Here is a 16,987-nt window from a genome sequence, read left to right as displayed (position 1 = left end):
TAGTTAATACTGCAAAGCTATCTGAAGGCTTTGAGCAGAAAGCTGAAATACACTTTATTGTAAAATATCAATAAACAAATGAAAACAAGACACTCAACAGGGGGCAAACAGCAAACCAGCTCCCCCCCCCCCCGGAAGCCCTTTGGCACATGCCTGTGGAGAAGGGGCCATAGCTCAGTGGTAGAGCATCTGCTTTGCATATAGAAGGTTCCAGGTTCAAATCTCGGCACCTCTATGTAGGGATGGGAGAGACTCGCAGCCTGAAACCCTGGTGAGTCAGTGCCGCTCAGTGCAGGCAACGTTGAGTTAGATCAGTGCTTCTCAAAGGAGAGGATGGCAAGTGTGGCAGGAAGATTCAAGGACAATGATCATATTATAAAGTAGTTGTGTTCTGTGTTATAAATCAAGCACTGTTAGGAGTTGTTTCTTTACGTCTTCCAATGTATTTCTTATCAATAAAAAGTTTGGCATGGGCTGAGCAAATCTTCATTCTGAAAGTGTGACCCAGAGGGGGGAAAAGTTTGGAAACCCTGAGTTAGAAGGGTCAATTCTCTCATAGCTGCCTATGTTCTAGTACCTTCCATGTAACAAACTGTTTGGTTTTTGAAAGGGAGGACCATAGCTCACCAGTAGAGCACATGATTTACAGGTCCCAGGTTGTTATTATTTAAACCATGCTCATACTGCTTAGCCACAATAGTCTCTTAAGTGGTTTTCAAAAATGTAATACAAAAGATAAACACAAGTTAAAACTATAGAATCAAACATCCATTAAAATGCCTGATGAAATAGGAAAAGTCTACAATAGGCACCAGGTGGAGGGGTTCTGTCTGACCTCAAATTGAAGGGAGTTGCATAAAACTAGGCCCACAATGCAGAACACAGCACAAGCCCTGGTGGTCATGCATCTGAGCCATGAGGGGCTACTAACAGTGACTCCCGCAAAGATGATGATCAGGCAGGGATAAAAGGGATTAGGCACTCCTTGACGTAGCCTGGACCCAAATGGTTTAAGGGCTTTGTATATGAATATGCAAGCCTTGAACCTGGCCCAGTAGCTTAAGGGCAGCCAGTACAGAATTTTGAGCAGTGCAGTTATGTGATGGCGATCATCTGTCCCCATCAACAGTCGAGCCACAGCTTTTGGTGCAAGCTAGAGCCTCCAGACCAGGCCCAAGTTCAATCTTCAGCCTCTCCCAAAACCACTGTCTGAAACCCTACAGAGCCACTGCCAGTCATGTTTCTGATCTTCAGAACTGAGCTCTTGCCTATCTTGTAATTTCAAATCCCACTTACCATGATGTCAACATCACCCCCCCTTAATCTCATACACAATCCCCTTCTCCCAAAACATAGTGCCCATCCACCCAAAATCAGTCCCTGCGACACTCTGCCATTCAAGAACTCAAGGCTGTGCCACTGGAGACTTCCCACAAAAAGAGATAAACAAGCAAAACAATACATTAAATAAAAACCGGAGCGGTGTGCTTTAAAACCCCATGGAGAGCTGCTGGAAGCAGTTCCATTTAATCAGAAGTGAAGCTGTACCAAGGCACCGTCCAAGTTCACCATCAATTTCTGACACACTATTAAGTTGAAAGCCCCTTCGGAGGGTTAAGTAACATCTTGGGCAGCTGGTTTGAGTTGCTGCTAAGCTGTTGGCGTTCCACAGTGGTCATGGTGGTGGGGAGAGGGGGAAGGAAATGCGTTTACAAGGGTAGTAAACGAAAGCACTTGTCTGGTTTCTGGATCTACTTTATTGTGGTCCCCAATCTTTTAAAGAACTGCCCTATAATTACAAATATCCACATTCAAAAACAAGAGGAACATTTGCACTAAAATAAAAGTTTTCCCTGCTTCCACTTTTTTAAAAAAACAACAACAACAACTTGTGTTTGCTGTCCCCAAATAACAACCCATTTATATTCAAGAACAAGCATTCCTACCAAATTCCTTTGCTGGTTATCTTGGTTTGTTCAGGGGTCATTGTGTGTCTCTAGGGAACTGTGAGTTCCAACCACTAGCCTGGACTTCCCCAACCTGATGCCCTCCAGACATTTTGGACTGCTGGCCAGGGCTGTAGTTCAAAACAACCAGGCTGTCTGGGACTAATGGGAGATGAGAGTCCAAAATGGCCGTGCTGATGGGAATTGCAGTACAAAACATCTGGGAACATCTATTGGAGAAGGCTGCATTGGAGGTAACAACTTTGCAGCTATTTCACACAGTTGCTCCAGACAATTAGAAATCTCTTCTTCTCTTTCAACTTGTTTCAGCCCTTGAATTAACAGCATTGCAACCTAAGTTCAAGTTCCCCAAAGTGTAGTAGTAGTAGTAGTAATTATTATTATTATTATTATTATTATTATTACTACTACTACTATTGTATTATTATTAACTCCACCCTTCCTCCCCAAGGGGCCAAGAGAGGCAAACAGATCCACAATTTAAAAATAAAAACAAAAGAGGGGAAAAACAAAACAGATGAAACATTCTAAAAACAATTATAATGAAAAGCATCTAAAATCAGTTACAGTTAAAAACATTGTTCTATCCAGTGATCTCAGACTTGCCAGGAACAGTATTCATCTGCCTGGGTAAACAGGAATGCTTTCAAATTTCCTTTATTTCCACTTTAGTCACTTCTCTTTTCCATTTTTACTGTAAAATTTCTATTGAGGTTTATCCTTCTGTGTAAATCTCTTGCTGGGGTTCACCCGCAAACAGATACATACTTAAAATAAAACTTTAAAAATAGGCCTAGCTGGATCAGGCCAAGGGACAGTCTCATCCACCATCCTAAAGTCAAAAACCAGACACCTCCAGGAAGCCCATACCGAGAGACTTAATAAGTAATGACAACTAAACTGAAGAGATACTGAGAGGAAAGACTTCCAGGGACATTGCAGAGAAAGCCGACACTCCTTGCTGACAGCCCCAGTATTGTTACAATGGAGGCACCCTGGTGACAATGTGGGAAACTTTCCCCTAGGAAGGACCTGCCTCTCAACTGACAGAGAGCTTATTGCGTGAAGGCAGCCTTATGCTTTATATTATCAATTATTATTAATATTACTATTATTCAGTCAGATCTGAGTAGTCACATTATTGAAACTTCATTGTTTTGAAGAAGCAGAAATTCAATGGACCAAAATAGCGCCATTGCCGCAAGTGGCCTGAGCTGCAATTGCTATTATTTAGTACGTATTATAATTATTATCATCATTGTCGTCACCACGGCTTTTTGTATGTGTGACAGTATTCGCCAGTACAGAGTGCCAACACATCTTAATTTTGCTGACCATGGCAGCCATTTTGTGCTGGTCCTGACAGCTCTATGCTCAATATATAAATACTGGGACATTCTTTTAAAACCAAAAAAGCACTGAATACTACATTTATATCACACCTCCCTTCCTCGGAGCCCAAGAAGATCCACAGTCCCCTCAGAACAACCCTGTGAGGTAGGTTATACTGAAAAAGAGGGATTGGCCCAAAGTCACCCAATGAGCTTCATGGCAGTGGGATTTGGACCTTGGTATCTGACTTTTAAGCACTACACCACAGAAGCCAAATGTATCTTAGAAATAATTATATCCCAGGTTTTCCTCTTCCAAAGTTATTTGGGTTATATCCAACTAAGAATTAATCAGAGTAGTTCCACTGAAATTAATGAACCTGTGTTAGTCATGCCCATCAATTTCAATGGGTCTGTTCTCTGTTAGACTAGCATGAGATGAAACCCCAAAGTAATTCTGAAGAAACCTGATTTTTTGGGGGGGGGTCTATACTTTCAGGGCATATTTCCATAGCATCAAACTAGTGAAGTCTAATTTTAATTATTGGGGGGGAGTGCTGAAATGCTAGTCTTTGCTCCTGCTTGCCTCTTTCTGAAATTGCACTAACCAGCCTAGGATGTGTGTTTGATCTTTTACAGGATTAGGGCCAGGGGGGCCAAGATCGCTCCAGAGGCAGCTCAAGATGGGATGAAAATTATTCCTTTCTGACATAAGCCGTCACTAAGTTATAATTTTGTGAACCAGGAGTATGTTTTCAATTAGCTTCGTTAGCCCCTGCTTGTACAGCTAAGCAGCAGCAGTGTCACATGGTATTAATCTTCGTTTCATTAATATGTCATATCAGCCGCACACGGCATTCTTTGAAACTGATACGCCCGGCCGTCTCTCCCCGAGAACCACCACCACCACAATATCAGCAAGAGGTGCCAAAATCTGCTTCCTACAGGAAGGATGACCCCCCTGAGATCCTTTAACTTTTGGTTTAAGTTTCTAGAAATTATTCTTTTTTTCCATTAGGAGGAGGGGAGGGGAGGAGGAATGGCGAAGGCCATAGACTGGACCGTGATAAACAAAGGCATTTCTGAAGCTTATTGCCAAAGGCTTATTATGTTGTTGTTTGTGATGTAAAGTTGCTTTCTGCAGCAGGCCAAGTGAAAAGCGGCTCTAACACATTTTTGCCCCCAAAATGCACAGGAAGATATTTTTGTTTTCACTGAAAGCTTTTAAACCAGCTCCATGGACTAGATCTAAATTCAATGATTCCCCAAATGGGCAGTGCCGCCATCGGGGGGGGGGTTACCCGGGAGGTAGTGGGGGGGCTGAAGGTGTAAATGCCTATCAGACTTTGAAAAGCTGTTCTCACTGAACCAAGTTCATCAATTTTGTTGAATGAATAGAACTAAGTAGTTTTAACTGGATTTTGAGTAAGTGTGCAACTAATTGTTACTGTTTTGATTTTTTTTATGTGGTTACCTTCCTTAGCGGGTCATGCAAACCACTATTCTGAATAATGCCTTTTATAGGGTAGGGGGCACTGGGAGTGAGTTGACGGGAAGAAGAGGACGGCAGCCCAAAAAAGTTTTGGAACAACTGATCTAGATGAAATTAGTTGCACTTCAATCTCACTGAAACACTCTTATGTCATGACTGATCTGCCCCACTAATTTCAGTGAGACTTAACTGCAATACAGGTAAATTTTACAAGACTGTCGGAAGGATTACAGAGTTAATGAAGGATGTCAGCTAGACAAAAGGCACTGCCTAAATATTAAGTGTTGTATCCAGCCTTCTCAGAGTAGACTTGTTGAAATTATTGGAACTCAGCTTGTTGTGTCCATTTTTCTTCTTCCAAGGGTCTCTTCTAAGTAGACCCAACATTGGATCTTGGCCTAAGGGTTGCATTCAGCTACGTTCTCCATGGAGCAGATCTATTGAAATTGATGGGCATGACTAACATAGATAAGTTCATTAATTTCAGAGGGTCTCCTCTAACGAGAACTTAGCTGGATGCAGCCCCATATGTTGGATCCAGATGAAGCTAGTTATCACATATTGGAGCAGGGTAGGTGACTGAGAAAGCAGTGGATTGCAAGTGAGTTCATGGCTAAGGCAAGATTGAACTGGAGATCTCTTGAACCACAGATCACACTTTCGTCCACTATGTGACACCAGCTATGGTATCTAGGATGTTGATTCGATGTCTATGTTTACATTATCTGGAAAAGGCTCATCATGCAAATTGTATGTTATTCTTCTGATTTCAGTGCCACTAACCCGGGTCCAGATGGATGTGAGCATGAAAGTCTGAGCGACTGACTTTCAAAGACGTAAAATCAGATAATTGATGGTATCACTTTAAATTCACAGAAATGATGGTATCACTTTAAATCCACAGTACAACTGGGGGGGGGGTCCTCCTCATGAGCAAGACAAGGCCAATGTCTGTTCTCAACTCAACATCAGACTAGGAGGACTAAATCAGAATCTTGGTGGCTTCTCCCAGACTTTGGAACTTCCACCTTGTCCATCTGTCCACAGGTAAAGACTTTTTTTGTTCCAACAGGCTTTTGGGAACGGACTGCTTTTAATGAAAGGGCTGGTGCCATGTTGTTTTTATTATACTTATTTGTATGGTTTTAACAGATTTTATACATTTATATAGTTTACTTTTTTTAATGATTGTTTTTTCTATGTTTTTAGCAGTTCTCATTTTTTTATATGCAAGCCGCCTTGGGTCCCATCAGGGAAAAAGTTCGGGTATAAAGAAATACATACAGTGGTACCTCAGGTTAAGTACTTAATTCGTTCCAGAGGTCCGTACTTAACCTGAAACTGTTCTTAACCTGAAGCACTACTTTAGCTAATGGGGCCTCCTGCTGCCGCCGCGCCACCAGAACATGATTTCTGTTCTCATCCTGAAGCAAAATTCTTAACCTGAAGCATTATTTCTGGGTTCAGGTCTGTAACCTGAAGCGTATGTAACCTGAAACATATGTAACCCGAGGTACCACTGTAATAACAACAATCTCACAGGCAGAATTCAACCAGAATAACTGACAGAATCCAGATTTTCTTTAAACAAAACCAAAAACACACCATATGGAGTACCAGAGATCAGGATGAAGCCAGCAGCTACTGCAACCATCCAGTTGCAGTGAGGTGCACGATGGGGACTAGCAGATTGCACAAACTGGGTTATTGAAATTTTGACTGCAATCCAAAACATGAAAGTATTAAAATGTTTATTCCGCTCTCCATGTTATCCAGCAGACACCAACCACAGCATCTTTTAGATATTTGCTGAGAACTTCACTTTCTCCCCCGTCCATTCTGGATCGTACAGCTCAGCAATCCAGCATTTCGTATATGTGCAGATATATTCTGTTTTTATATATGTTTTGGAGTTTTGATTTTGTATTGTAAACAGCTTTCAGATTTGGTGTGTATGCACACGTAGATGTGTGTGTGTGTTTGTGTATACACACACACACATAAATATAAAGACCTAAACACACATGCATTAATAACAAAAACAAAGATCAATACATACAGATTACGTCTTGATGCCAAATTTCCGCAACAAATAGATCCAACAGGTACTTCTTCCAATGTTCACTGCACACTCCATGAACATAGCTCATTATCAGGAGATCCTAAAACAACAGAGCAACCTTCCCCCAGCTCTACAAGATGTTTTGAATTCCTGCCTTGGCTTCAATTCCAAATCCCCCAAGCTTTGTTAAAGCAATCCTAATCCGATCATAGGTTGCTTCTCATAGGAGAAACCACCAGCCTGTCTTCCCTTCAAATAGGAAAAGCCAGGAAATTGTGGAGTGGAACAAAGCAGGCTGGAGGAAGTCAATCTAGCCTTACACCACCCATAGAAAAAGCTGCAGGCCGCAAGCGTAAGAGCATAAGAACTCTGCTGGTTTGGAACAAAGGCCCACCTAGTTGAGCATCTCACAAAAGGGACCTGGGAACAAGAGCACTCTCCCTGCCTGCAGTTTCTAGCAACTGGTTTTTCAGAAACATGACAGCCTCCAACGGTGGAGGTAAAAACGTAGCCATCGGGGTGAGTAGCCGCTGGTAGCCTTCTCCTCTGTGAATTTCTCTAAACCTCTTTAAAAGCCATGCAAGTTGGTAGACGCCTCTTGTAGGAGACAGTATCTTGCCCTTCCTCCCTCGTGGAACCCGAAGTGGTGCACACGATGAGATTCTAAATACAATATTGATAAATACATTATGCACATGTGGTTCCAGGTACTGACTAGACCCAGACCTGCTTAGCCAGGTACTGACTAGACCCAGACCTGCTTAGCTTTAGCCTTGTGTGCCCTCAACCTATACCCTAGAACCAGTTGTTGTTGTTGTGCCACCCATCTGACTGGGTTGCCCCAGCCACTCTGGGAGCAAGTTTGAGCAAGTCAATTCCAGGCGTGCACACACACACAACACAGAACCTCTGGAAAGCACAAGGAAGATGTGGCGAGCTCTCTGCAGAAAAGGGGGAAAGGCTGCAGCTCAACGTAGAACATCTGCTTTGTGTACAGACAGTCCTGAGTTCAAGCCCTGATGGCAACTCCAGATAGGACTAAGAGAGATTTTTGTCTGAAATCCTGGAAAGCTGTTGACAATCAGTGTAGACCAGTGGTTCCCCATTAGCTAAATACTACAGACCCTCTCTTTTTTCAAAAGCCAAGACAGGGACCTCCTGTTTTTGAAAATGTTGATATGTCTGTTGTAGGTTTTGTTATGGAAACGGTGCCACCATACCCCCCCAACATGTGCCAGCGCTAGACTGAGACATGCGTCTTCCAGGCAGTGCTCCCACACGAGAGCACAGCACCCCAAAATGGGATGTCCCAGACAGTTGACAGGTATGTGCCACAAAGCCCTGAGTGGCTTATGTGGGTCCCCTAGGGTCCATGGACCACAAATTGGGAACCACAAGTATAGACAATACTGAGCTAGGTGGACCCAAGGAAGTGCCTCAAAAAGATAGAAATGCGAACAATGTTTATCCTCAATCTTGAATGTTATTTGCTCGCTCTGCTATAAAACTGGAGATGCCTGGGCCCCTTAGGGTACATCAACAGGCACGTAGCCGAAACCTTCACTGATTTCGGCTGCAAAAAAAGAAGAAAAGAAAAAGGGGCAGTCCCTCTGCTGAAGCTTCCTTTCCGTCCTGCGTCTCAGCCAGCTGGACTGGAGTTGAAAAGAGTCACACTCAAGTCAGCAGCGCCTGGTATCTGAAGCTTCTGACCCAAAACAAATAGATAAATGCTTCAAAAATTAAAATAAGAAGGGACTTTAAAAGAATAAATTGGCCCTTGCTGGCAGGGAAAAAACAGAAGAGGGGAAACTGCATTGCTCTTCAAAAAAAAGAGAGAGAAAAATAACCCATCAGCTTATCTACCTTTGAACTGGCTTCCCATCAGAAACCTCACACCGGCCACTCATGTAACTCAAGACTTTGTCTCCACTCACCAGATGCTAGAAAACAAAAAGGGCTCAGGATATCCAGGTGCACCAACCGGGTGCCAAAGAAAAAATATCCTTTTGGATGCTTCTGCATGAAAATCTTTCTTGCTTCCAAATTCCATGTATCAGTATCAAACCAGAGGTTGACCTGGAAAAGGAAGCCCAATGAGGCATAGGGATAAACCCACATTGGTGGAGGGTCCTGAGTCGCATATAGCTTGCCCACTGCCTCACTCTGCCATGCACTGGACAGCTCCTATGCTCCTTTCTCTCTGGCATACGGGCATCTCAGAGGCACAGAGGGAAAACTGGGGGGTCCTTTCATATATGTTATGAATTTCTTTCCGTAAAACATCCCAAATAGATTTCAACGAAAAGTAAATACAAATTTCTAAGTCAATGTAGATACAGACTAGGATTTTCAAAAGATCTCCACTTAAAAGTCTTGTTGGAAAAGGAAGGCCTTCAGTGGATACTGTAACTTCCGTATTGGATTACTGCAATGGGGTCTAGATGGGTCTGTCCTTCAAGACATATTCTAAACTTCAGTTGGTACAACAAACAGTAGCCATTTCAAAACTGCTGCATTGGCTGCCGGTTCATATCCAGAATCAGCCTCCTTCTGCAAAGAGGTGTGTTCAGAAAGGTAGACCAGAACTTCTAGAGCATGGAGCATTCAAGACCACACCAGAGTCTACAAGGCCCTAAGAGGGAGGTTCTAGGCCTCCAAGGGCACCACGGAGCATACCAAACTACTGCCTCCCATTTTGAATAAATTGCCAACTTGCTGCATGTGAAATGCTTTGGACTACGTCCCATCAGCTGCAGCCCAGCACCGCCATGCTCCCATGAACCCACAATTATACAGCCACGTTGGCTGGGGATGATGGGACTTGTATTCCAAAGCATCTGGAGGGCACCAGGTTGGCAAAGGGAAACACAGCACCCAAAACTGGCCACGGTTAGCAGAGACTGGTCCAAAGAGACCCAGGTTCAACATGATGCCCCAGCCCAGAAGCCATGACGGGCAAGGAATGAAACATACAAGAAGTACGGCAGAAATCTCAGCTAGTCTGGCTGCTGTGGAGGATAACTGAAAACTACCCAAGCAGAAAACTACCCTACCATAGCAGACAGTTAAAGTATGGAAATCACTCTCACAGGAGTGACAGCCATCAACTTGGATGGCTTTAAAAGATGATTGGGCAAATTCGTGGAAGAGGAGTAGGCTATCAGTTGCTACTAACCATGATGACTATGTTCTGTTTCCACACTTAGAATAGAGTACTGAGTTACATTTTTTCAACTGGTGCAGTATATTAAACAATCCACACCACTTCGTACCCCAAGCTCCATTTAATAATTATTATTTTAATAACCCACAAAGATACATCTAAGCAACTGAATGTCACAGTATATATACAAGAATAATGACATTCAGAGAAATCTGAATGAGGCAGGCGGGGGAAGCAGAAGAATTTTCAACAGTCAACAACCCACTTTTTAAAACTACCCCACCCCTCTTTACAACATTTCCTATTTCACCATAATTTATACTGCCACTAAAATTGAGATGAATGGGGAGCAACACCTAGTCCCACTCCCCTTAACCTCGTCCTCCTTGATCAAATTGCTATGCGGTTCTCGAAAAAAGCTACAGTTTGCCATAAATTATCCAGTGAGGGAGCTGAATCCAACTTCATATGTTTTGCACACACACACACACACTCTCTCTCTCAAAGGGAATCAGTAACCCCAAATAACAATCCAGCCTCAAATATCACACGTGGTTCCTTCAAAGCCACAGTCCTGCTCCAGCAAAGAAAGAGCCAGAAATGTCAACATTCCCAAGAGGCACCATGTGGCCTCCCAAGGGAGCCAAGTTTCTGTGCCCATTCAGAAGGCTCAGCAAGTTGAGCATGATCCTGCTGTCAATCAAGTCTCACAGCCCTCTGGACAACTGGAGCAAAGGAACCCTGGAGTCTCTTCAGCAAGGTTCCCAAAATCCATTTGTTGTGCTCATCACAGTGAGGGTCCCATCCCCTCTAAGGAACTGTTATCCAAAGAATCATAGAATTGTAGAGTTGGAAAAGATCCAAATGCCTGTAGTGCAGGAATTATTACTTCTTGTTGTTCTTAGATTTATTGCCTGCCCTTCACCAGCTGGTCCCAACAATTAAAAATTCAGAATTAAAAACACTTAAAACAGCCCACAACCACAGGAATAGGGAGAACTCTGAAGACACATTTCTCAGGTGCCAAGGGTCAGGAGAAAGTGATGAATCTTCAGCATTCATCAAAGGCTATACCGTGAAGAAGCCAGGCACACCTCTGTGCGGAACGAATTCCACAACTTCAGGGCAGGCACAGAGAAGGCCCTCTCCTGGGCTGCCAAGAGGTAGAACTACCAAGAAAGCCCCCACTGCTGATCTTAACACCTAGGAGGGTTTGTAGGGAAAGAGGCAGCCTTTCAGGTATTTGGGGCCTAAGTCATTTAGGGCTTTGAACATCTCGCTTTGGGCATAGAAAAAAATGGCATGATGAGCCTTCGTCCTCAAGATGCGATGATACCTTCATTCTCTCCCCAGATCCATCACTCGTGTTGTGTTTCCAAGGCAATCGGATTGCCAGCCCCAAACTGTCATAGCCCAGAAATCAAATTCCACATACACTCCCCGGCTATCTTAGATTTCTTACATGTTGGTAGTAGAGAGATTTATTGGATGGGATTCTGGCATAGAGGCATGGAGAATTGTTATTTATTTAAAAGGTTTCTTAACCATTCTACATCAAATGAATGGGACATTCCTACAAATATGAGGTATAGTCCAAAACATCTGGAGGGCATGAAGTTGGAGGTAGGGGTGGGGAACCTATGAGATGTTTCATTATTTCTACATCATCATCTTAATAACTTGAGGGTCCTCAGAATGACAAGCAACAAGTATAACAGAGAAGATGTACCAACCAACTTACCAGACCTGTCCCACGTTAATTAAGGAGAGGTAGAGAGCCCACAGGGAAGCCATGAGGATCACGTTGGCGCAGCCGGTGACCAGGACAAAAGATGAGATCCCCAGGCCAGCCACAGCAAAGGCATCCAGGACACTGTCCATGCTGGACCAATCCAAAAACCAAATTAAAGTCGGGGCATAGCTTAAGGCGTCCAAGTCTATCTTCCCCTTGAAATAGCGCTTGACGCTCTCCAGGTACAACTTGCAAGGGAGGAGTCCCTGGTCTCCAATCAGGGCCTTATTTTGATGCTTAGCCACCAAAAAAGCTACAACTGCAAAGAAAAAAGATGAGGGGAAAGGCGTGTTAGCGGAGACACATCAGTCCAAGTAAAGCAGAATTATTGTAGGAGCAAGAAGAGGCTGCTGTACCAGGCCAGTGACCCATCTAGTCCACTAGCCTGTTCTCAAAGTAGTCAACCAGGTGGCCCAATGAGAAGCCCACAAGCTGGACCTGAGCACCACAGCACTCTTCCCTCTTGCAGTTTCCAGCAACTGGTATTTGGAAGCATTCCTGCCTACAACAGTGAAGGCAGAACATAGCCATCAGGGGTAGTAACCATTGATGGCCTTATCGTCCTCCATGAATTTGTCCAATCCTATTTTAAAGCCATCCATGTTGATGGCCATCATTGCCTCTTGTGGGAGTAAATTCCAGCTTGCTTGCTTGCTTGCTTAGAGCATTTGCTGCCTCTTTTAGTAATTTGCTACCTACTGATTTGCTACGAGTTATGCTGTTACTCTTAAGGCTTGTATCTTTTTACAGATCGCGTGTATTCTTCTCATCTTATTTACTTTTACTATAAACCACCCTGTGGCTTGTGTAAAGGACGGTGTATATATATAAATCATCTAAATAAACAAATGTGCATGTTATTGTCTGCATACTGTAAAATTGTATAAATCAGAGAGAGGAGCTGAGGGAAGTCTCGAAGGGGAGGGAAGGACGGTTTGATGGGGAGGTGGGGGAAAAGGGGGGGGGGAAATAATGAATACAATATGTTTTGATATTTTGTTAGGTTGAAATTGTTAATAAAAAACTGTAAAAAATAAACAAACAAATGTAACCAGGTTATATTTGCTTCCCAGCCAACATATGCCTAAATAATATACGGGGGGGGGGGATAAAGAGGGAACCAAAACCACCCTTTTTCATTCAATTTTTTTGCTTGGTCACCTGGAGGCGACACTTACCCACCTTGGGCAACTAGGTAAGCAGGTGTCTGGTAGGCTATGCTATAACATTCCACCATCACACCAAAGCAGTCGTAAATGATAGTTAAGACACATAAAGAAAGCCTGTGGCCTTCATGAAACTTCCCCCACAGTTTAATATATCCACTTTGGTTAAAAATATTTTTTCCCTTCCTTCCAGGGTGAGGGTCAGTGTGGAGTGGGGAAGCCTCCACAACCTAATTTACCTTGATTAACACTGCAATTGACCAAGGAGTTTTTCCTCAAGTGCTAATCAAAATTTACCTCAAAATTGCTGGCCTGCCATCCAACTGCTCATCAGCTCCTAGAAGTACAAATTACACTCCTGGCTTGAGAGCAAAGATAAACAAAGGAAGAGCAAATGAGGAATAAGATACACCCTGACAAAAACGGAAATAAAACGGAGAGTGTACACTGTTATTTACATGCAGGTTGGACATAATGGAAACATCTAGAAGCGGTACACACAAGGCCACAAAGAGGCCCCTGAAATAGAGGCCTCACAGGTTCACAATGGAAAGAAGCTGTTGGGATGCATTCACACAGAACTCCATTTGACGTTTTCCCTAACTGCTAATTTCCATATTATATTTAAGCTTTCACACAATGTAAAAGTCACTTCTGGAAATCTAGCAGAACGCAGTAGAAGCCGTTCATTTTCATATTGTTTTAAAGCTATTTTCTGTGCATTACATGGGATGAGGTTGTAGATAGGAAGATGCCTTATTCAGAGTCAGACCATCTGTCTATGTACAGTTGCCCACTACCTGCACCTTCCAGAAACAGTTGAAAACATTACTGTTCCAATGGTGTACCCCAATCTGGACAAACGGGTCTCTACCACAAGTATCCACTTGTTAGGAATTTCGTCCCGTTTTAGACTTATTTCTTGTTTCTGTGTTTGTAGCTATTTCCAGTTATCTTACGCGTAAACCGCCGTGACACTGTGGTTTAGAAGGCAATTAATACATTAGTGGTAATAAGAACCACCCAACAGGCACAGAGTCTCAACCATCCAGACTTGTTAGGTCTGCTGATCTAGCCCCAGCCTTTTCTTTGTGTTGCTCTCCCCACCCAAAGATTGTCATGGTTCGAGGAAGAAATAATCCCGATATTCATGCTCGATAAGGATGAAAAGACGTGAAATGCAAAACATTCGAGACACATCTGCTTCTCCCCATTCCCACCCAAACCTCTTACAAAAAAGCAATAAAAAATACAAAAAAGCAATCAATTTTCTTAAAATCAGTTAAAAGTGCTGACCACATGCAGTAGTGAACCACGAAGGAAAGATGCCTTATAAAGGGAAAGGCCAATAGTCCACTGAGGTCCGTACACAAGCAATGGGGAAGTATCAGGCCTAATTAACCCAGACCAGGGTCCTAATTTGGCCAGCGAGGCTATTTTATCCAAGCCCCACACTACATCTGACATCTACATGCAGCACATGGTTAAAATATGGCACTCGCTCCCCCAAGAGGCAGTGATGGCCACCACCTTAAAAGAGGAGTGGGCAAATTCAAGGAGCAAGATAAGGCTATCGATGGCTACTAGCCATGATGGTTATGTGCTGCCTCCATAGTTGGGGCAGTAATGCTTCTGAATACAAGATGCTGGAAACCGCAGGTGGGTAGAGGGCTCTGGCGCTCAGGTCCTGCATACAGTCTTCCCATAATGGGCATCCGGTTGGCCACTGTGAGAACAGGATGCTTGACTAGCTGGGCCTGTTCCAGGAAGCGCTTCTGGTGTCCTCATGTCATATATGTCAATATGTGGTTGCAAATGAACAACCGGGAGGCTTAAAATGTTCTCCCAACTGTTCCTTAGAAAGCAAAGCTTGAACTTGGCACCTTTAACCATTGCTGCCAAATGCAAAGTATCACTGAGAATGATTCTTGTTAGAAGGAGAACCTGAAAGCAATGCTAGTTGGTGATGACTTCCAAGCCAGGATCTTCTTTTGCAGCATGGCTTGAACTCAAGCCACCCTACAAATGGAAAATTGGTCACCTGACATCAAGACAACATCAGGAGAGTGAAAGGTGGGTGGCCACTCCCATCTTTCCAGGTTACAAGCTGGGGTGGTGGGGCCTCAGGATCTTGCCCATTCATTGAAAAGATTCCCTATCTGTGGCTTACACTGATTGGCATAGGCTCTCCAGGGTTTCAGACAGGGAGGCTCTCCAAGCACAACCCAGAGATGTCAGGAATTGAACCTAGGACCTTCTGCATGCAAAACAGCTGCTCTACCGGTGAGCTTTGGCTCTTGAAAGAATAGTTATGAAATACACACACCTGCAGCTTTCGTTTGCAAAGCTAGAAACCTAAAGACCATTCTCAAAAGCAGAGCTTGCTGGAATTGCAAGAGGTGACATGATAGAAATTTGTAAAATTATGCCTTCTTTCTTTGCTTTATATACCACCCTTCATCAAAAGATCTAAGGGCATTTCACAAGATAGAAAGTGGAGAAAGTGGACAGTGAAAAGTTTTTCTCCTTCTCTCATAACACTAGAACTCAGAGACATCCAAAGAAGCTGAATGTTGGAAGATTCAGGAAGCAGAGAGAGGAGATACCGGTAATCAAAATACCTAGAGAACTGAACTGATTTTTAGCAATCTGATTTTTAAAAAACTATGAATACAGAAAATGATTATTTCTGTGGAAAGTAATACTGTAAAATACTTGGAAGCTGAACTAGTAGAGTAGAAGCCAAGTACAAAGCTATCTGTTTGCACTCATTGCCCCAGGAGGCATCACTCTCCCTTCAGATTGTTTCTGTGCAAAGTGAGCCACGACAACAGCCTTTGCTTTCATTTTTCTTATTTGCAGGGAAGGAGGGGGAGTTTTCCCCGACGCCTTCCGGTTTCCTGATTTATGAGAAAGTCCCAATGAATTCAATGGGGTATGTGGGAGGTTAGGATTTGCAGTCTTGCCCGTTTCTTTTTTTAAAAAATAAAAAGCTGGAGAGAAAGATGCTTATTATCTATCCCCACCCCACCAAATAAAAATCGTTTGCTGGAAATAGAGAACTGATGGCGAGGATTTGGAAGCTACATCGCCGATTTCTCCATCTCTGCCTCCCCGTCCCCTGTCAGGCAGGCACTCACAGTAAATGAAGGCGGTGGCGCGCAGCAGCACCAGGCGCGTTAGCCAAAAGGTACCAGGGCGCAAGGCGGAGGGAGCCGGGGGGCTGCGCGACTCCTTCGCGCCGGGGTCTGAGACGGCTGCGACCGCCTCCCCACCAGCCCCTCGCCGCCGCCTCAGGTCCTCCCTACTCGTAGCCATGCCTGTCTGAAGTGGGCGGGCCCGATGGCCTGGCGCGGTACAGCGCGTGCGCCCGCATCCCCGGGCGGCGTATTTTGGAGACGCCACGGAGCGCGCGGCCATTGGAGAGGGCAGTAGCGCACGCGCGCCCGGGTAGCTTGACTTCGGGCGCTCGTTTGCTCTTGCTGCGAGCTGATCACGCGTAGACCTGGAGTCTGCAGTGGTGAACTCAAGGGGGAATTCCTAATTAAATGAATGAAATAATTATATCACGTCGTTTAATTGCCAAACTGGCTTCTGTGAAGTTCGCAACATGTGCTGGATTTTTGTGCTGTGCCGCAAGACGGATTTTGAAAGATCCAAGCACGGTGAGGCTTAACAGCCAAATAAAAAAGCAGAGCGTCAGACTACCCATTCATATGCATGGAAAGGAAAATTGAATAGTTTGAAATCCCAGAGAGAATCTTGAATCGAATGGTTGCTGTTTGCAAAGATGGCTTGTTAATTTGAGCAAGCTAGAATTAAGAGCAACCCCAATAAGTGTTGAAGTTTCATTTTAGTCTTGATTTCAAGTAGAGGCTATATTTTCTCATCCTTTATGTTTCTCTTTTTCTGTTGTCCTGGCAACGACTTATGGCTGTAAGCAAATAAATATTTATCTTATGATAATAATGTCACTCTGACAGTCTTCTTCTCTGCAGTTACTAAAGGCATAGA

The 16,987-nt window shown here is 43.8% G+C and overlaps 1 protein-coding gene and 1 long non-coding RNA gene across 2 annotated transcripts in view; one reads left to right on the top strand and one right to left on the bottom strand.

The window, feature by feature from the left end:
* LMF1 (lipase maturation factor 1) overlaps positions 1-16,329 on the bottom strand; it is a 150,481-nt gene extending 134,152 nt beyond the window's left edge. Inside the window, exons 1-2 of the mRNA XM_081887507.1 lie at positions 16,114-16,329; positions 11,757-12,066 (exon numbers count right to left, since the gene is read on the bottom strand). Of these exons, the coding sequence (XP_081743633.1) occupies positions 11,757-12,066; positions 16,114-16,291 (488 nt within the window). The 5' untranslated portion in view covers positions 16,292-16,329. The remainder of the gene's footprint in view (positions 1-11,756; positions 12,067-16,113) is intronic.
* Positions 3,240-6,073, top strand: LOC309356231. Its single transcript, XR_014162693.1, has 3 exons — positions 3,240-4,108; positions 5,564-5,837; positions 6,000-6,073. It is a non-coding gene; the product is annotated as an uncharacterized lncRNA (long non-coding RNA).
* Positions 16,330-16,987: the final 658 nt, after the last annotated feature.

This window comes from Podarcis melisellensis (assembly GCF_964234715.1).
Source record: "Podarcis melisellensis genome assembly, chromosome: 14".
NCBI classification, from domain to species: Eukaryota; Metazoa; Chordata; class Lepidosauria; order Squamata; family Lacertidae; genus Podarcis; species Podarcis melisellensis.
This window is presented reverse-complemented; position numbering and strand designations above follow the sequence as displayed.